This window comes from Nyctibius grandis, chromosome 24 (genome assembly GCF_013368605.1).
Source record: "Nyctibius grandis isolate bNycGra1 chromosome 24, bNycGra1.pri, whole genome shotgun sequence".
NCBI classification, from domain to species: Eukaryota; Metazoa; Chordata; class Aves; order Nyctibiiformes; family Nyctibiidae; genus Nyctibius; species Nyctibius grandis.
This window is the reverse complement of record NC_090681.1, coordinates 983,373-1,004,665: the sequence shown is the minus strand read 5'-3', so window position 1 is coordinate 1,004,665 and position 21,293 is coordinate 983,373. Positions and strand designations below refer to the sequence as shown.

General features: G+C 44.1%; 1 protein-coding gene across 10 annotated transcripts in view; it reads left to right on the top strand.

The window, feature by feature from the left end:
- The first annotated feature begins 439 nt into the window (after nt 1–439).
- Nucleotides 440–21,293, top strand: part of THRAP3 (thyroid hormone receptor associated protein 3) — a 30,944-nt gene continuing 10,090 nt past the window's right edge. For 2 of the 10 annotated variants that reach the window (XM_068417632.1, XM_068417622.1), the window contains exons 1-5: nt 440–506; nt 5,516–5,581; nt 11,267–11,352; nt 16,639–16,800; nt 19,826–20,731. In XM_068417632.1, the coding sequence (XP_068273733.1) occupies nt 16,664–16,800; nt 19,826–20,731 (1,043 nt within the window). In that variant the 5' untranslated portion in view covers nt 440–506; nt 5,516–5,581; nt 11,267–11,352; nt 16,639–16,663. Of the gene's footprint in view, nt 517–4,995; nt 5,096–5,515; nt 5,582–9,666; nt 10,085–10,702; nt 10,950–11,266; nt 11,353–15,926; nt 16,208–16,638; nt 16,801–19,825; nt 20,732–21,293 lie in introns of those variants that run through there. The other 8 variants (XM_068417627.1, XM_068417628.1, XM_068417629.1 and 5 more) reach the window with 8 other exon arrangements.

Below are 21,293 nucleotides of genomic sequence, written 5' to 3'. Positions count from 1 at the left end.
GCTGGGCTGGGCTGGCAGCTCTCCTGGCCCCCCGGCAGCAGGGGGCAGGTTCACCCCCATGGCAGGGCTCGCCCTTGGGGCCCCCCCACCCCTTCAGTGACCGGCTGCTCTGCGCCCTCGCTGCCCTCCCGGGCGGGGGAAGCAGCGGGGAGCCGGGCGGTGCGGGAGGAGGCTGGGCCCGGCCCACACCGGGGGGGGGGCGGCCTGAGCCCATGTCACGGCCCCCGCCGCCATTTCCCGGCCGCGGCCCCGCCCCTCCCCGCCGGAAGCTCCGGCCTCTCCGTGGCGCCAGGGGCGGGCTGGGGAGGAGGCGGAAACCACGTAAGACGCCGCGCCGAGCCCGCTGGGAGCTGTAGTCCGGCCGGCGCCACCAGCCAATGAGCGCGGCGGGGGCCGGACTGCGGCTCCCGGCAGCCCCCGCGGGCGGGCGCGCGCGAAGCGGAAGTGCGTGCGGAGGAGGTGGAGGCGCCTGGCTGCTGAGGAGGCCGCGGGCGGAGCGGGGTCCGGTGAGTGCGGGTAGGCCCGGCCCTGCCCGGCCCGGCGCTCCGCCACGGGGCTCTTATTTTCCCCTTCACTACTCCCGCTTCGTACCGAGGGCCCTCCGCGGCCGCGCCGCTCAGCCCGACCGGGCCTTGCCCGCCCCCTCCCCGGGCCTCAGCGCGGCGCTGCCCCCTCGCCCCCCGGCGGCCGCCATGTGCCGGGCGCGGCCCCGCGTTCCCCCCGGGTGGGGCTCGGATGCGGCGGGGGGCGCTCCCGGGGCCGCCCTGGGCCCGGCCTGAGCGGGGCCTCGTGGCTGGGCCGGGCCAGGCCTTGCGCCGCCTCCTCGCGCCCCGGTGGCCGTTTGGGCCGGGCCCGGGCCTGTCCCCGGAGGCTGCCCTTGTCCCGCTCGGGCCCGGGCCTGTCCGCGGAGACTCATCCCCCTGTCCCGGCCCAGCCCGTTCCTGGAGATTCCCGTCCTCCGTCCGGGCTTCTGGGCCCCATCCCCGGAGATTCCTCCCCCGCTTCGGGCCTTCGGCCTGTCCCCGCAGGTTTCCTCCTTTCGCCGGGGTCACGGGCTGTGGCCGAGGTCCCCGCATGCTCGCTGCGGCACGGGAGGCGCGGCCTGTATTCCCGAGGGCGGCTGTCGGGGGTGCTGGGCCCGCGGGGCTGGGCGAAGCGGCAGCTTGCAGGGGTAGCGACTCGTCCGGGCGCAGCCATGACCCCGTGAGCTGGCGTTGAACCCACGATGGTGCGTAGCTCTCACAGGGCTCCCGCACCGGCGCTCGGCACCGTGTGCTTCTCGGTGCAGCAGAGTGTTCAGTCGCGTTCCGCTCTCTGCATTTTCTTGTTTAAAAGGGAAGTTTGGTGGTAGAACCTCAGGTGATGCGGCGGAACGGGCTTTGTAGTGGCACAGAGGCGTGTGTGAGTCCTGAATCTTCATTTTCACCAGGCTGATGAGGGCTTGTTTCCCTAATTCTTGTTGTTTTGGGGAGATTAGTGTGTTTGAGGTTTCTGTAAATATATTTCAAAGTCTCCACAAGGTAATTGCCACTGTAATTGCCTCCTGAATGTCTTTCTGAGTGCATTTACATGCTGGAAGATGATGTGATGAGTTTGGAATAAGCAGCACTCCATGTAGCAGCCTTGGGAGGTGCAGATTCACTTCTGTTTGCTGGTGTGTGTGAGGGCTCTGTAGACGTGGAGTGGGGGGTGGTGTGTGTGCAGCAGCACTTCCTTGGGACTTGTCAGAGGTGGGTACTCGTTTTTTAAGTATACAGTGATGTGTCTGCTGCCGTGGCACAAGAACAGATTTGTTCATTGAAATAAACGATATGTAAAACCGTTTGGAAAACGTTGTAGGTTGTGTTATGGCTGGTGGGGGGAAGGAGAAGAGCCTTTAGCCGCTGCTTCCGCGGCAGTGTCAGCACAGAGCGCGCGTGTGAGCGGCTGCAGGGTCACATCAGCAAATGGATGTTTTCAGGATGCTGTTTCCGAAGAGCACAGACAATTAAATCATCCAATTACTCTCTGCAAAGGACTCTTGCAGTGTTCCTTCCCGCTAGTAGCGAAGGCAAGTAGTTATGTCAATGTTTATGGCAAGGCCAACGTGACGTTTTAGGTGTGTTTTTACTGTGCCTTTTGTGTGGACGCTGCCCTCAAGTGCTGCGGCTGCGGAGGGGGTCTGTTCTTTGGGCTGGTATTGCATAACCTGATTTCCATTCCTTTAGAAAGAGAGGTTTTGGAGCTTAGCCTCTCAGATTGCCTTTAAGGGAGCGTATTGTAGAGGCAGAAAAAATGAGGATTTAAACACAACAGTGCCTTCTCCTGGGGCGTTCAGGAGTCTGTACGCTTGCTCTGGCACTTTGCAGGTGCCCAGCACCGAGTGAGGAAATGGCTGACTTTGTGAACTGCGTTATTAGTTACACAATCTAACAGCAGGTAAGAGGATAAAATAAGGCAGTTGTTGTAAAGAACTGTCTAAAATGCACATTCTTGTGACATAGGATCCTCTGTAGAGTCTAGGGCTTTGTGATTATGTCTGAATTTTCTTTGGATCCTGCTATATATTTTTGTTTCACATCCTCCCTACTGCGAATTAGTTGTTCCTACTTTAGTAGGGACAGGGAGGGGCACGTATGAAAAGTAAATTTTAAGAGTTATCTCTTAAACCCCCTTGAGCACCTGACATTGCTGGTTAAAAGTGCCTCTCCCAAGGCAGCAGTCCAGCAGATGGGCCTTAGGGTCCCGAGGCGGCTTTTCAAAATGGGTGTTGATAACACAGGAGAGTTTTTGCATTTTTGCATCCTTGTTTAGTCAGGGATCAAAAGGTGAAACCTTTTACCCGCCAGTTTACTGTAAAGAAACGACCTGGCCGTGGTAAGGCGGCATCTATCGCAGGGTCCACCGGGTATCTTTTTGAGGTGCTGGCTGTAAACGCTTAGAGGAGCCGCAGCTCCTCGGTGTCCGTACGGGCTGTGTGTGGGCCGGTGCGTGTTGCCATGAATCTGTGCCCATGTTCTGTGTGTCGTTCTTCGTCTGCACAAGTCGTGCCTGTGTTTCTGCTGAGTTATGCTCTGGTGTCTTCCTGCTTTTTTCCTTCCTTGCCAATTCCATGTCTCTCCGTGAGCTCTGTATTGCTGGAAAACATAGTTCTGCTCTTAGTGCTTCAGTAAGAGGTTTCCCTGTGTGCTGGGATTTCAGAGCAGCCATGTGCCCCAACATTAACTACTTAACTTCTAGTTCTGTTCTGACTAAATCTTGTGTATTGTAAATTAAACAGGCATTCTGCCACCAGGGTTGTGATAATATCATTTAGCTGTCTGCTGGTTTCTCCAGCTTATTTAAGCCAGGAAGCTTTGTAAACTATTTAAGAAAATAGTAATTTGGGTCAAGCCAGGCCTGTGTCCTGTGGGTTCACGGTGAGGTGTTTGAGATTGGCATGCTGCAGAAAAGCTGGTGAACACCTTCTAACATGGTTGTTGCTATTAGAAAACAAAAACATTACATGTATAAACCACCAGGATATAAAATAGGTGACAGTCCATGTGAGTCATCAGATTAATTTTTTTTTTTCCCCTACTCCCACTTTCTCTACTGTAAAAGAAATCTAGCTTTAAGAGGCCTAGGAAGTACCGAGCTGGACTGGGTAAGCCTGAGGATGCTTTTCGTTGTAAAACTCTGGTATTCCCTTTGTGGTTGTATCACTAGCCCCCTAAAGGAATAGTGCAGTTTTGCCAGAAGCTTGATTATTTTTTTTGTAGCTCACTTGGCTTTGTCTTTGCAAAATGACAGTTTGCCGTGTCGGAACTTGTTAATTGTTTAAGCAGCCGCAGAGCCCTTGAACTTTTTTTCCATATCTGGAAAAGTTTACAGTATACTGAGCTGCGTTTAATGGCTGCGTGTGCCAGGACAGTAACGTGGGGTTTGGGTCGTAACGTTTCCGCTGAATTACGATGGTACAGAGAGTTCCTCTGTGTGGCAGGATTCCTGCTGTATATTTAGCCGTACAGTTTGGGCCGTGGGCACTGAGAGAGAGAGGAATAGTGGTGTTAATTGCAAGAGCTGTGCTGGCTCCCTGGAGAGCTTGTGCAGGGTAATCCTGCGAGGCCGCATAAACAGCTACCGGTGGGCACTGGGGTTGTGCTGGTTTCCTTGTGCTTAGCATACCTCGTATTTGTGCTTTGAGCTGACCCCTGGGCCTGTACTGGTGGGCTCTTGGTCAGCAAACGCTCATTGCGGGGCGAGCCTGGGAGCGTGGCTTGAAAGTGCGTTGTGGGCTTTGTAAGGGGTCCCAGGATGGGGAGGTGGTGGTAACTTTAGCACAGGAGCTCATCTGGCCTCCTCTGTTCCTGCTGGAGTCGTGCCAAAGCGGTGCCTGGGAAATAGTAGATGCCATTTTGTTTCTGGATGAGAGGCGGGTTTTGTAGGTCTGGACTCTCTCTGACCATAAAGGAAAATATCCTTCCCCTCTGCACAGTGAAACAGAGCATTAGCAGGGGCTAAACCCCTGCTATTAGGTTTGAGAAAGTTAAGAGTTCCTGCTTAATTTAGCTTTACCATGTCACAGCTATGAATAGTAAAATCATGGGATTACATTTCATGCCAGCTGAGAATTGTGTTTGCGCTGTTTCACTCCATGGTAACTGGAAGCTCTTGTGTCCATTAAAAAAAAAAAAAAAAAGAAAATAATGGCACACAGAGATGACACCCGGCCTTGCTGCGGGAGCGCTGGGTCCTTGGCGGGGATGTAGTTTCCTACCCCAGGAAGAGTTTTCTGTCAGTGCCTTTTTTCCTATCACTGAAAATACTTTGTGCGTTTCTCCCCTGTTGTACAAGGAGGCCTCTTTGCAAAGCCCTGCTGGTAGCTACTCCTTTGATACAAGAGCGAATGGGCTGAGGATAAGTTCATCTCTAAATCCGTCAGCCAGCCATTTTTAGCCTGCCATGATTTACAGTGTAAGGTAGCTGTACAAACCCCAAAAAAGCCCCTGCTGTGAGGCGAGGGGTGCTGCAGCTTGCTCAGCGAGCCAGCGTGCGTCCTCCCCGCTGCTGCCTGCGTTTCACTGTTACCTTTGGTGGAGTGGAAGGAAGAAAGGAAAGCCTGGCAAGTAACCCTGTAGGTTTCTCTGCTCTGAGAGCACAAAAGGTGGTGGCTTAGGGGGTGTGGGGGGTGTTACGCTGAAATTCTGTTCTCAAGGGAATTAGGCTCAGTATTAATGCTGTTAACCTGTGCCTTAACAGAGGGCTGTACACGCAGTATCTTACATGGGCTGTGCACCTGGGTATTTCAGGCCACGTGTATCTGCGTGAATTAGAGTTAACTGCTCCTATAGGGCCGTGGATGAGATCGATTTCCTGAGCTAAGGATCTGTGTGGGCGCTATCTGATTAGATTAAGTAATTTTGACAGCCTTTTTTTACTGGGAGATGGTGCTGGGGTGAATGGCTAAAATCAGAATCCTTTCCTATGTTTGTAAAATGTGAGGATTTGCCAGTACTTTGATTGGTTTAAATTTGGTTTTCCCTTTTTTACTTAGGTGAGAGCTCAATCACTTCCAATAAAGCAGTATTCAGAAACATAATTGATGGGAGACTTGTACAAGGTACGTAAACATAGCACTGAAAACCATCTCTTCGAATAAGCTTATTCCATACATACAAGATTTCTGTGGACAAGCACTTACCTCTGTTTCGTAGCCTAGCAGAGTGTGGGGGTAGCCTGTTCTGATGACTTGTGCTTACAATAACTCCATGATTTGTAATTTTTTTTAAAGAACTTTTAATGTTATACCAAGTCATGGAAATCCTTTTCCTTGTTTTCCCTTACAGTGATAAGATTCAAGTTAAGGTAGAGATAAATCAAGTGCTGGCTTGAGAATAACTATGTGAATGGTTTTGCTTTTTGCAGCTTATAAATGAGAGTTACTGGAGCTTCTATTTTCATAGGTTAAATGTATGAAGAGTAGTGATCCTTTAGGACACATTCAGTCTTGGCTGTAACTGTACTGTGTATTTCAGAAGATACTCCAAAGAGCCCCAGATTCAGTTGTTTTTTACATTACTTGCTGTTTCTTTGGAAGCATAATTTCCACATTTTTGTAAGCATGTTGTGGTCACTCTAATGAAGGCAATCCTGGTGTGCAGGGTCTGGTTTCCAGACTGCAGTGACCTGAGAGGGTTGAAAGCTTCACTGGAGCTCACAGTTAATTCTTCCATTGCTGCATGGGGAGAAGCACAATAACTTCAGTTATGCACAAGTTTGAATTCTTTTGGTTAACTGATCTGTGAATAGTTTTCTTATGTAAATTGGACCATTTCTTGCTTCTCTTGGGGGTTCTGAAACTACAGGCACAAGGATTCACAGACCCCCAACAGTTCTGACAAGGGTTCAGTTCATATCCAAAAACTGCACAAAACAGTAGGGCTGCACTGTGAGGAAGCCATTAATTTTGAGAAAGACCTGAGTTTTCTGCATCTCTGTTCCCAGGTTGTATGGGTTTGGAAGCAAAAAGCTGATGAAATAGGTTTCCCCCCCTTTTTTTTATTTAAATTATGGATGTTTTTCTTCTGTGTTTAACAGAAAATCCAGCTGCCTGACTTTTGTAACAAAAACATGCAGATTTCTAAGGAGCTTTTTCTTGGATTTGTTTTCTTTGAGCTCCCTGTCGATAAACTTTCTGAATAACAACATAAGACTTTTTAAGCTCAAAAATATGTAAAATAGTTTTTAACCCAGTAACGAGTGTCAGAATTAAAGTCACCAATTGGTGTTTGTAGCTGGTCTTATTATTTGAAAGGGACTGTTCAGCACTGCAGAATCAGTCCTTTTTGGAAGAACCTGTAAGTTCTCTTCCAGCCATTCTGTAGAACCTGCTTCTAATTATCTGAAACCACGGCTGGAGCTCAATGTTAGACTTCTTCAGGGATTAGTTTAATTGTGTGAACCCAAACATGCCTGAGTGAAAATCTTAATTTTGAAAGCATATAGACTAGAGAGAAATTGGAGCTGCTATTGACAAACTAGTGCTGCACTTGCCATGGCAGAATAATCTGAACTTTTTTTTCCCCCAAGAGTGTTTGACATGCATTAAAGTAGAACACTCTGGTTTGGGTTTTTCTGTTGTTTTTGTTTTTAGCAGTGTTGTCCACGAAAATTTGTGGTTGAGTAGGTTGGTAGGTGTAGTTGTAGGCTTTAGTTTAACTTGTGTCATTAATCTCCTGAAAGCATACACTGGATACTTGATCTAGAAAGAGGAATCGTTCTGCTTTTTGTTACCCTAATGAAATTTGAACTGGATGATTAGAAATAGCATTTTAATTTGCATTCCACCAGGCTGGCAGTGGGAGCTATGCAGGTGGCTCTTTTTCCTTCCACTTAAGTGTTCTGTTGGTATCAAGAGCACACTTAATATTTGGTGCAAGACCAAACCTTAGCTTGAAAAGGAAGAATCAAGTAGAAAGTGAGATCATTAGACTTTGATTTGTGAACTGGTGAAGCCAGCGTGTGCTTTCTGTACTCTGTACATTACTGCTGGCATTTCCAGTGTACTCTGACATGTAGATAGCTGCAACTTTTTTTCCACTTCAGTTAAGTTCACAGCAAAATCTCGTGCAGCTGCAGCACAAAGCTTGCTGGGGAATAGATTTTTACATAGCTGTCCTGCATAGCAAGGTTAATTTATCATGCCTCTGGACTGCTCTTTTAGAAGAGGGGCTTTAGTTCACTTCAGTATATTGATGGCTGTCAAACTTAACTGATTTAGGAATATTATTTTCAACTTTTAATCTAACGTAGGAATTTGTGATAGTCAAACTGCTCTGGTCATTATTCTGATTTCCTCTTTGGTAAAACTGGTAGATCTGGGAGCTGCAAGGGCCGAGCGGGTGTCACGTGTCTCTGTGCTACCCGTGGCTGGGCTGACGGGAGGCGGGTTCCGGGCTGTTCTCTGGCTCTGTCCCTCTGCACGAGCCGCCAGCGCGCTGTGATCCCCGCAGCAGCCTCGACAGCTGCAAGTGCCAAGTGCTGCTTTCCAGGGGATTAATGCGCGGTATGAAAAATACCCTTTGGGGGCAATTGCTGCCGAAAAAAAAATAATAGCTCCTCTATTCTTTGCCAGCTACGTGTCTAGCAAACAAAGGTTGCTCTGATTTGACGCTGGTCTCAGGCTGCTTTTATTAAGTGTATTGAGCCTGAGTGCAAGAGGAAGTACTAAGGACCCAATTTATTACAGTTCTACGTGTGCTATGTTAGCCCAGTACCTTGTGTTTCGCTTATTTTACCAGTCTCTTCGTATCGGTATTATTCAGTGTTCAAGTAGCAATTTGGTGTTGGACATAATGCAACTCTTGTTCTATAGAGAGATAGATTGAAACAAGATCGTACTGAAATTGACTAAAAGATGGTGACAGTTGTTAGTTACTGTTGTGTTTTATTTGACGCTTTTTATTTCCTATGTTTTGTCATTGTATCTTAACTAACGCTTGGCAGTTCTTAACAGTGGTATTCTTACCCAAGTCTTCGACGTATCTACAGATGCCACCTACCTCCTCTGCTTCTCTGGGAGGCAGATGAATTAAAATGCCCAGAAGTGGTGATTTTTACAGGGTTGGGAATTACAAGATCATGTATAGGACTGGATTTTTAATTGCTTGATCAGATTTTCTGCCTCTGTTAGGCCTGGATTTAGGTGATTACTATTGTTTAAGTTTATAAATAGCTATTTTCTTATTTTCAATGCTTTCAAAAGAACCCAGTGCTGACATTTCTGTTCATGTCAGCATTTTCAAATATCTCTGATATCTTTGTAGAGTATGAATTGGGATATAGTGTCAATTAGCAATGAATAATTTTTATCTTCTGCAGTTTTAAATTGTAAAGAGGCAGTTTCTTGGCTAGGACAAAGGCTGCCACAGTTTAAATTGATGTAAGCCTTTCAGATATCTTATCCAAATGTTAAAAAGCTTGTTTTGTGGGAAATTAAACTGTTTTTTCACTATGTAGTTCTGTGACTTTTTTATAAGTGTATTTCTGTAGTGATTGCTGTTGCCTGTATAATAACACAGAGTACACTTTGTAAGATGTTTTGTACATTGTGGGGGCTTTTTTTTTTTTTTAAGAATTAACTAATCTTGTTTGAGTTTTGTGGCTCAGGATTATGAATTGTAGAGTTGGCTGAAGGAGAACGAATGTTTTTTTCCCTGGCAATGAGGGCAGTTGTGAGCAAGTGAAGTAGCAGTTCAGCTGTTTCGTCCCAAACCGAATGTTTGAGCTAGCGAACACTAAATGGATGACAAGATGCCCAGGCAGGAATGTTTTCTCTAATGAGGTGCTATCTTGTTTCGTTTGGGTCTTACAGCAAAATAAACTGTAACAGTTTCATTAAATGCTGGCCAGAAAGGAATAAGTAAATTTTTATTTTCCTACCACAATTATATAGACCTTTCTACAAATTTCTTTTACAAAATATTTAATATTTGCAAGTTAATGTTTTGTAAATACTGTGTAATAAACTGAAACTACTGTAACAAGTTTTGCAGCACTGTGCACACTTCTAAGGTATGCACATAAGCCATTTCACTTGTTTCCAAATGTTCTTCGTGTTTATGCTCACTGTATTATAGACAGATATGAAGACAAAAAACCTGCTGCTTTTGGGAGGGACATATCTGCTGTGTTTTTCTCTCTCAGCTGGCGAATTGTGGTGCTACGTGGTGTAGCAGTCCTCGATGTGCTTGAGATGGAGTGATTTCAGCTGTGACATTTTGTTAGATGGATTTTCTGTACAGGGCTGTGGTGGTTCTGTTCTGCTTTAACATCTGTGAAAGGTCTGAAATAACGATGAGTACTGCTTGAAAGACTTCAAAAAAAGGAGCGGAGGATGGAAAGAGACAGTCATCAAAGCAGTACAGGCCAGTTGGAAATAGGACACAAATTCCTGGAAAAAGGCATTGTGAAAGCTAGAAATATTCTTCGTTTGACCCATATCTTGGCATATAGAAATGTTCTTTACAGTGTTCTGGAATACGACACTCCTGGACTGTGATTTCTGCTTCAGCAGAGAGTGTTGAGCACGTTTCCTACTTTCCTTTCCATATCTGGAAGAAAGGTTAGCTGTTCTTTCTTGTTGTGTGTTGTCTTGGTTCATTTTTTTGTAGTAGTGCTCTAAATATGAAAACAGTGTTCTTCTACAAAAGATAATTCAGCCAGCTTTTTATCTGGATGACACCAAGTCAAAACCCAAGTGTTTTATCACAAAGCAGGAAAAAATGATTATGGCAATTTTTTTTTTCTGGTAGTCACTATGAAAGGCTGAATGTCCAAGGTCTGTGTGAGGTAAAAGGCAAGATTTCTCTCTTTCATGGACATTTAGATGGACAGACATGACAACAGTAAAAATAAAAAAGTCTGATGTGGTGTTCTTTGGGTTTTTTTTCAAAGATTGGTAGGCGTGATTTGGAAAACACTAAACCTTGCAATACAACCTTCCCTCTTGGGTGAGAATGTGATGTAATTGCAATTTCAGAGAAAGTATAATCTTCAAGTAGCCTTGAAACGTTTTTTCAATGAAGTAAACAAGAAATGAATAGCTTTAGAGAAGGTTATTTTACAGTTGAACACAGAGTAAATGACATTCCTGCTGCTAGATCAGGGGTTTAATAACATGGAGTAATTTACGAGGTTGTGTTTACTGTTGTTTTCTTTTTTAAAATTTACACCCCTCCAGCAGTGCATGGAAGGATACTGAAATGTAATTGTAGACCTGTCAGAACAGCTCACAGTGGACTGGTGGCACCCTTTGAACACGGCGATATGCTGATGGATGAATTTGTCAGGAAAACAATTGTTTCTCTTGGCTTGTGGATTCTCTTTAACAATATGGGAAAATCCTTAGTCCTGAATCCAGTAAGACCATACACATGAGCTGAGAGAAATGACTCCAATACGGCTGTACCGATGTATGACAGCGATTAGTATGTATACAACAGGAGATGGGATGGGAGGCAGGGGAGGTGGAGGAAGGAAGGACTAAGTAGACTTAAAATTTGGAAAGCTTGAACAACCGCTCTAGAAACTGCATTCTTCATAAAAGTACATGGAAGAATTCATGGTGAAGTGGGCGATGAACTCTCGCCATGTATGCTCTGGGCTAAAATACTTAAGATACGATGAACATTTTGGGTCTGTCACTGGATGATAGCTGAAGGAAGCTGGATTCCTGTTGACTGTTGGTGGCAGTAAGCACAACAATGTACATACAAAGATGCTTCAATGGGTTTTCTCATTTCAGGTTTGCTTCCTGATTTTGTAATTGACAAAGCTGAGACGGTGAAACCTGGCTGTTGAAGCGTGCAAGGTGTGAACCGTCTCAAGCAGGTAGGCACAGAATAGAAAATAAAATCTTCAAAAGTGGTAAAACTGCCTGCCTTGGGATTTGGAATATGCCTCTTATATCCCTTTTATCCTGCTCATAGTGAGAGATAAGCTGTATCGGTTGAATTCTTTTTTCATTGTTACTCTTGCTGTGCAAAAAGGACTATACAGGTTTTGACAAAAAAACTGAGCCTCACATCTTGGAATGTTGTGGCCTGTCTTTCCAAATAGCTGGTAAATGTAAGGGTGAAATAGAACAATTTGTGAAATAATCTTGGATGTCCTGGAAGAAGTAGTACCTTTTTTTTTTATACTATGTTGAGTAATTTTTGGATTGACACCCCGGTGACTTCTGTGAGAAAAGGAGTGCTTCCCCTATATACCTTAATTGGCCAGATTTTTAAATGTCATACTGACCTAAATTGTTAAACCCCCACATTCTGCCTGCCCCCTATCTCCCCCCATTTATTCTTTTTGCTGAAGCGCTCACTGATTTCAGTCAGTGGCCATAAAAGTTCTCCTTAACTGTTCTGTGGTACCTAGGGGAAGTGTGGAGTAGTAAGAGACTCTCGACACTGACTTTTTTCATTGCTGTGGAGCAGAGTTGAGCTGTTCTTTTGAGTTCTGTCAGGAGACTTAAAACAGGTAAAACATTAACTTCCCTGTCACTGTTTCATGACAAAAGTTTGTCTTCTGGGCAAAGTCCGTTGTGGTGGTTTAGCAGGAGCATGCACTCTGCCATTGTTTTCACCCCTTGGAGTGGCATGACGGATTGCTGTGAGGACAAGTCTCCCTAGCACTACGTAATGCTTCTCCTGCAGTCCCCACTCGGAACCAGACACGTTTTACCTTCCAGTGGTTCAAAAGCAGCATCCCCGCTGTGAGCTAGGTGAGGCTGTGTGCATGTGTGTGCTGTGGGGGCACAGCATCATGTGCAGTGGGAAAAGCTGAATGATAAGGTGAGTGAGCAGCCACCACTGCTCTTGCAGTTTGCCTTTGCTTCATTTACAGGCATCTCTTCCTTCAAAATCAGAGCAATCCTTAGGATGTTTTATAAGAATAGATTCTTTCAGAACACTTTTTTGCTTACCAGCTGAACACATTTTATCTGAGTCAGTCATTAATTCTTAGAACAACTAAATGTATATTGCAATAAGTTTACAGCTGCAGTGTTTAACACCGGGGAGCTGAAATGACTCCAGTATTTAGTTTGTTTAACCTTTTGAGTGCTGACAGAGCATAGCAACTCAGTTTCTATTCTAGTAGGAGTTACCTCATGTGTTAGGAATGAATCAACTTTAAAAATATTGACAAAGATAAAAAAAACCTTCTAAGACAAGAGACCTTTTGGCACACATCATACATACCAAACTAATGTTTGGCTAGTAAGTGCTGGGGATCAAAGTAAAACACAAAGACTCTTAAACAGTTCAAAGCAAGTAATACTTTTAAAATCTATTTTGGGGCCTTCTCAGGACTTACTGAGAGCTGTTGCCACTTTTACTCCACTTGGTCAGTCAGCTCTAACCATGTGCTTTTTTTTGGAAAATTATTTATTTCAGAAGAGCTGTGGTGAAAGCTGTTTTAATTATATCAGTCTATTAAAATATTTCAAGCAGTACAGAGTTCAGTGTAAATAAAAGTAACTTCCAGGTGATAGTATGTTGAAGTGTAGTTTGTTCTTGAACTATAGGGCTGTCATTTAGTAGAGAGCTATCCTGAAGTTACACAGGTTATGGGATACATTTGTAATCTCCTTACAGAATGTAGCTTTGTTTCTGGTTTTATTGTATGAAAGCCCCTCAGAATTCAGGTGGGAGCAGCTCTCTGATACTGAGAGGCAATTTAGATCATCTTCCTATATTTTCTAGTAGTTCCTATTACCATTTGTTTCTTCTGCTTCTCTTCCATGTTTTGGTTTACTGTGCTAAACTTTTGATTGTGTTGGCCAACAGACTAGGAAATGTTGCTGTTTCAACAGATGTATTTAGTAAATTAAAAGGAAATGTTTATAAGTGGTCCTTTCACACATTCTTTCCCTGAAGAATGACCATGCATAAGAATGAACTTTGCTTCCTCAGTGGCAGTGCTTTTTGATTTTCATCCCTGCTGCCTTTTTTTACCTAATAGAACAGAAAACATTAAAATATTTTTGTTTTCCTACATACTTTCTAGTGCAGAATATATTAAAATACTGCAGTTGAATTGATGTAGCATCTTTAGTATAGCGACAGGGAAGAATGGGAACATGTAACATGATTTTTAAAATAAAAGCCCACTTCCCATTTCTGGAAAGCACCAGCTCTCATGATGAACAACGACCCACTTTCCCAGCAGTTGCTCCTGTGATGGGCGTTGTGCTGTTCCTGAAAGTCCCCTGGCAGTAGTTGGAGTATTTGGTAACCATATATGTAATTTGGCTTTGGAGAGTGATGGAAAGTGAACACATTGGAATTTGCTTAAAATGGATACAGCAGCAGCAGTACTCAGTCGGTTGTGTTTATATACCTACATGTCTCTATTTTTAATCAGTAGGTGGAAAAAAGGCCAAACTTGTACCAATGTAGTTCCTTTTTTCTTTCTGGCTCTTATTCATTAGTCACTTTTGCTAATTTAAAGCTGAAGTGCTGATTACATATTAGAAATAAATAAGCTCTAATAAAAATCCAGCTCTTAAAAATGCATGTGTTGTGTTTATCCAGTAATAAGTTTTTATTAACACAGTTAATTGCAGTTGAAGTGTCTGCTTCATCTGAAGCACCTAGAATTCTACTTCTAGATTTATTACACTGCAAGGCCCTTAGACATATCCTGGAAATGCAGGGACAAATTTGAAATCTTTATAGGCGTGCCAGCTCTACCTGGAGCTGGGATAACTTAGTGACCTGCCGGTGATGCTTTTGAAAGGTTGAGGATAGGTCACAAATCCTAAGAGGATAGAAGAGTATAATAGCAAGTTGCCTTTTCAGTGCACTGATTAAACGAAGGTCAGGTTTCCTTGCAGTCTCATTGGCAGCCTTCATCTTGCTCATGTGGGTGTTGCAACCTACAGCTTCGAACGAGAGTGAGTTCCGTTTTCCTGACTCAGGGTGCAAATGGACAATCTGCAGAGAAATCGATCAGATGTGATCGAGCATGGATGAAAATCTCTGAAACAAGCTCTGCAGAACTGAGAATTGCTTCAGTATTCTTGTTTGCTAACACTGGGGATGTTTCCTGACAAATAAAAAATATATTCAGTTGTGATCTGGCAGCTGTGTGTCCAGACTTTTCTCTGCTTTTAGTATCATTTTTCATGCGTTCTGTGTAAAATTCCAAAACATCAGTAACACTGTGTACAGATTCACTCTGAGTGGTAAGTCAGTAAGGTAAGAAACTTTTTCAATAACTACAATTTTGCTGTTGAACATGTGTAGATACAAGCAGAACTGTAAATCTACCAGTACACTGATTTTTTTTTTCTTTTTTTTTTCTTCTGCCCAAATTACTTACAGCTATGCAATATTTTACTAACTTTAAGGGGGAGAAAAGTGTAATTTATTGTAGAAATTCCTAAGGAATTCTGTTAAATGCTAAATAAATTGTTTCTGATGTTGTGAATGAAACTTTTGTCTTTTTTAAAGAGAGCAGATTTTCTTCTCAGCTTTGTCAGCTACCTCTGGAATTGCAGAGTTCAAATCTTGATACCAGCTGCTAATGTGGAATACTTGGCAATCCAAACATGTAACTCAGACTAGCACTTACTCCCTTTCCCAGCCCACTACTGAAACCTCCAGTTTCTAGGAATGGAAATGGAAAGGAGAGTGGGAACTTAATCTCAGGAGCGAAGGAGTGGAGTCCGCTTCCTCCTCGCCCCGTCAGGGGCCAAAGCATTTTCCATTTAAGCTGAAGAACTATGCTGGAACCAACAGGGATTCAAAAGCTGGAGCGTATTTTGTGCCATGATCAAGTTTTAAATTGTAAGGAATTTTGTTTGTGGCTGGATACAGTGATTAAATAGGTCAACAGTTACTACAGTAGAGGAGCGCTGTAACAGCTGGACAGAAAAGGCCCTAGAGCTCTCCCGACCAGCCTCTGCCACGCTGGGTTTGCTTCCACGGCCCTCCGTGGAAGGCAGGTCACGAAAGGAGGCTGTTGGTAGCATGAAGGGGAAAGTTTGTGCAGGGCCCTGTTGGAAGCTGCAAAACTGTTGTGTTACACCTTTGACTTTTGGATACTGACAGGAAAATCTGACCAGCTGAAAGAAAGAATCAAAGCCAACCTGTATCAACCTTCAAATGTAAACAATCTGCCACTCACCCTCTTAACTTAATAGTCCTGAATATTCTTCTTTCCCTGGAGGTAAGAGATGATGAAATCCTTCAGAAAATCTTGCTCATTGATACAGAGTTGATGCTTACAAGAGAACAAGTCAGGCAGTGGTGTAACTGAAACAATTACATGGTCAGACTGTATTCCCTGAAATGTCTTTTAAGGGACTCTTTACCTGGATGCATTCCTGAAAATAGCCCAGGTAATTCATAATTACAGCTATTTTGAGTCATTTAATGCTACAGTGTAATCTCTTCTGTCTTTAGTGTTTGAATGACTCTGTGAATATTTGGAAGGACGTCTGAATTATTTTGGCTGCAACAGAACTCCTCACTGGATGATACACGCTTGTAACTGATCATAGCAACTGCATAAACTGCACAAGCAGACAGGACACGTACGTCCAGGATTTAACCTGAGCGTTCACAGCGAGGCAGATCTGTGCAAATGGCCTTATATTCATGTATCTTGGATTATCATTTTTGTTCGTGATTCCTTCTGAAAATTTAGAGACTTTGGGGGGTGAGGTTTTTTTGGTTTTTTGACGGTAAGCCTTTTTATTTCTTTGTTGTTCTTTAAACCAGTGACAGCTGGCTGTATTGATAGCGATGTGACTGAAATGAAATGGTTTTTCTCTTTAAAAGTATTCTTGCTTAAGCTAGCAGCATGGCCTCTGCCTGTTCCTGGGTTTTGCATTAACTTTCTGCTTTCAACTGTGGCACTCAGATTTGTCACTACTCTGGGTTGAAAGCCTTTAATTCTTTTTGCAGATTTCCTCCTTAGACTGAAATAAACCCTCTGTTCTGAGCCCAACACCATTCACCTGTTATTCGGCAGCCACTCCAAACAATCACGTTTCCAGTCTTATCGATCTCCATGTCACTCTGTAGTTTGTCAGGCTGCCAGATGTTGCCTGTTCTCTCAAATCTGCCCCATGACTTCATTTTTCAAATGCTTTTATTTCCCCCTTTCCTTCAGGTACAACTGACAGGTGCTTGCAAAGATGTCTAAAACTAACAAATCAAAGTCTGGATCCCGTTCTTCCCGTTCGAGGTCTGGATCAAGATCACGCTCACGCTCCTTCTCCAAATCTCGCTCCCGTTCTCGTTCTGTCTCACGGTCAAGGAAACGCAGACTTAGGTAAGTGCGTGCAGCTCTGAAGCCAAAGGGTGTAACTGTGTTTTTCCTTTCTGTCCCGTTCAGATGGTTTGTCACTTAGTTCTTTTCCAGGGAAAGACTTTGATTAGATTCTAGGAGAGATAGTGTCCTGTGTCTTAGGCTGTTTCCTGCCAGCCTGAGTTGTTTTGAAGTGCTTTCAATGAGCCAGGAGAATAAATTGTGATTGTTTCTCCTTTTGAGCCCTTAATCTGGTCTCTGTAGCATGTTTTTTTGTTGAACAATAATTTCTCTTTTCTGTGCAGGTCTTTTTCCCCTAATATAAATACTAACAGGTACTCTAATGTACAGTTAAATCAGAAGGTGGTTTTGTTACTATAGCTCATTTTGTTAGGTCCATAGCAAAATGTGCTCCTTTGTTTTGTTAAACGTCTTTGGCTTTTTTAAGCTTTTAATTTAATTGATCCCACACTCGAGGAGCCTTTGCAGACATTGCATGCTTTTCCCCTCTTTCTAAAAATTAATTCAGACAAGTTTTAATGTCAGTTTAAGATACTGCTATGGAAGGTAGAGGCAATTTTTGTTGTTGTTTCCCTGCCCCTCCCCTCAGCATACAGGAGTCAGTTAACAGAAATGATAGTTCTGGATGGGTAAAGTAGATAAAGTTAATTTCACTGCAGTGAATTGCTTCTGATCAGGCCATTTAAAGGCTCATCTCTTCCCTGGATATCAGGATATCTGTGTTTTTGTTTTCTTTTGGCTAAGCATTTTGTATCTGGCAAAGACATTCCAGTTGGACTGGGTATAATGATGTTCAGCTGCTTTTTCACTAATCTTAAATTAATAACATATTCTGAAAATCGTTAGGCTGTAAAAACATGCAACTGCTAACAGTTAAAGAGACTGTTGAAATGCAGAGGCTCTAATAAATGTACAGTTGGAGAGAGAAGGACATGACAAAACTAAATTAGAGGCGGAGACTTGAGTCAAACAGTTCTTTGCAGAAGGAAGCTGGAATGCTGGAAGATACGTGGTCATTTGGGAATATCTGCCTAGCCGTGAAGGAACTTTGACAGCTGAAAACAAAGGCACCCTGTGCAGACATGATTGTTTCTTCTGTGCTGCTGCTGAATCTACTTGTTCTTTGCAAATAACTCCTTTTTTAAAAAAGAATCAAAATGGAGGGAGTTAGTACAGACAAGCCATCTTGTGTGGCGTTAGGATATGCTCTGAGGTAGGTCTTGTGGTATCTTGGCATAAAAATCCATTATTGTGTACTTCAGCATACACCACAAAAATGGCTGTGTTGCCACGTTGGAGTCTGCCTAATGTTTCTTGCTTTCTTTGTGACTTTATTTTTCATTTTTACCTATTGTAAAATGGTAGGTGCTTGAGAAGTGGAGCAGTGTGTATCAGCTGACTGGCTACAGGGGTTGGTAGAGCTGGGAGAATTATTACTTGCGGTGGTTCTTTTGCATAACATTTACTCTACAAGAAATCTTTTTAAAAAAATAAATGGTCTCTGCAACTTTTGGAGTGAGATTTTCCTGGTGCACGCCTCTCTAAAATCATAGAACAGATTTTGGAAGCGGTGTACAACAGGTCCCGTGCTGGTAATTGATCACAAATGCAGCAGTTGTCTGAAAATGTGAGCGTGTGTGTTCTTAGTGCTTGTGATGAGGGCTCCTTACAGCTGGTTCTTGCCGTCTGCCTCTGTGCTTTTCCTTCTTGTTGTTGTTGTTCAGATGAGGAAGTGTCTCAGATAAGTTGCGTAGGTTTTTTGGTTGTTTGAAGGAAAGGATGAAGCATATGTTAAAATAATCACTGTTTGCTAGCAGTGACTATAGTATGAGTAGATTGTTTCCTGCTAAACTGTAATGTCTTTGATAGGTGGAAAAAATAAAAACAGAACTAAAGTTCATCCCTGCATGGGTGCACGCTGATCTTGTAGGAATTCCAACGGCAGCGTTGTATTCCCTTGTGTTGTGGGGGTTTGAGGTGTGAGTGGAGAGGAGGCAGCAGCGAGTGGTGTATTGCCAGCCTGTAAAAGAAGTACATGTCTATTGGAGTATGAGCAATGGGTGTGTTAGAGCTGCCTGGCTCTCTCTTAATGTAAGAAGGGACTGCGGGAATAGGTTCAATGAATATTATTTACTAAAATTCCATTTGGAAAAATCTCTTTTCTATTTAAACTTACTAGTTTGGACACTTAACAGTTACACAACTGCCTATTGGAACAATTAACCCTTAATGTTTTGCCACTTAGATCTGTATTCTTACAGGCTTTGTACTTGTCTGGGGTTCAGTTCTGTTCCTTGTGAGTGCTCGTGCACGGCGCGGGGCGAGCAGAGGGACACCGAACAGTGCCATCTCGCGGTGTCGGGCTGGAGGGCGAGCACACCCCTCTGCTGTCCTGCCTGTGCGATGGAGCTCCAGCTTTGAACTGTGGCGAGGGGCCCCTTTTGAAACCTGAACTATAGAGCACTGCGCTGTTTGCTCCAGTACCGCTCTTCTCGTGTTGAGGCGTAGCAATTTATTAACTCGCCTGGCAAAGAAGTGGGGTTTCATCTTATCGGCATTTCAGAAGCACATGAGAGAACTGAGGGACACTAGAGGAAGATTTTTAATCTGGTCCAATAGTGGTAGCATGACCTGCATAAAGAAATACTTCTTTGTGAAGGAGATCTAAGGTGAGGCATAACCTTGGCCTCCAGCTGTGAAGGGCTGGAAGTTTGAGGTATGTCACCTTTGGTGAAGCTGGGAAGCGGCCATGTTCATCCCAGAAGAATGGAGAGCAGCGTGTACTCATGGCCTCTGCAGTGATCCTGAAGTCAAATATTTGTTTGGCAGTATCACAGGCACAAGTTATTTCCACTGCAATTTATTGAGGGCAAAGTGTAATGCCTCAGCTGGATGAGCATGAACCAAATAAATTACTTTTAAAAGCTTAGAAATTAATTTTTCTAATTCTTTTTTTATAAGGCTTCAATTTATGTTGTGACAGAAGAATAAACTTTAAAATATTTGTGTAATTGTTTTCTTTTATCAGTTCTAGGTCCCGTTCAAGATCCTATTCTCCATCTCATAACAGAGAAAGGAACCATCCGAGAGTCTATCAGAACCGGGATTTCAGAGGTCATAATAGGGGATACAGGAGACCATATTATTTTCGTGGCCGAAATCGAGGGTTTTATCCGTGGGGCCAGTATAACCGAGGAGGATATGGGAATTACAGGTCAAACTGGCAAAATTATCGCCAAGCCTATAGCCCTCGTAGAGGGAGGTCACGCTCTCGTTCGCCCAAGAGAAGGTCTCCTTCACCAAGGTCTAGAAGTCATTCTAGAAATTCTGATAAGTCATCTTCTGATCGGTCAAGGAGGTCTTCCTCTTCCCGATCTTCCTCAAATCATAGCCGAGTTGAGTCTTCCAAGCGTAAGTCTGGAAAGGAGAAAAAGTCATCTTCCAAGGATGCCCGGGCATCTCAGGCTGCAGGAGATAATCAAGGTGATGAGTCTAAGGAGCAGCCATTTTCAGGAGCAGTGGCTCAAGACGTCAAGGCATCTGAGGGATCGAAACCATGGCAAGATGTGACCACCTATGGTACAAGTTCAGCGTCAAGAGCTTCTGTGTCTGAACTTAGCCCAAGGGAACGCAGTCCTGCGTTAAAAAGTCCTCTCCAGTCTGTTGTGGTGAGGCGTCGTTCTCCTCGGCCAAGTCCATTGCAGAAGTCGAGCCCTCCACTGTCCAACCCATCACCAATGAGCTCTGCTTTACAAAGCAGCAGCACCTCCTTTCAGGCAGGCTCTCATCAGAGTCCGTTTGACCATGGCTCGGCAGGTTTGAGCCCAACAAGGAAGAGCCCTGTGTGCAAAAGTCCAACACCAGTCAGCTCCATTTACAGTACATCTCAGAAGGAGGAAACCACAGCTCCTGGAGGAGGAGCCTTCTCAAAAAGGCAAGTGACGTGTTTCCATGTGCTGTAGTACTTTGCCAAGCCAGCTTGTACGTGTAGGCGCTCTCTGTGAGCGCTGTAAGGGTTCTCGGTGTGTGTGCAGGGTGCCATGCTAGCAACCTGCCAGCTGTTTGGGTCTGGGGCTGTCTGAATTATGGAACAAAACAGACCTGGCCCTGTGTTGTAGGAAGTTGGGGTTAGTTTTGTGACTTGGATAGTTCTAAAGTTTGCATAGGTTCCCTGCAAAAATGTTCAGAGCTCGTGAACACTTGCAGTGAGGATGTGCCCGATGGCATTTCCAGTGCACGCTGGAAGCTTGTGTTTCTAAGCTAGTTACTTTTCAGTTAAAGACATTTTTTCATTCTTGAATTGCATTAGATACTATAAACTAGCACAATTTAATTAAATCTTACTGCATGTCCTGCTGCAAGCATCCTCAGGCAGGTGTGGTTGCAGTGCTTGTGCCTGTGTATGTGGGTAGTACGAGAAACTAAAGCACCAAGATCATCACTAAAATTAAGACCTCCTTTACACAGAAGGCATCAACTTCCCGTGTTTCTGCTTG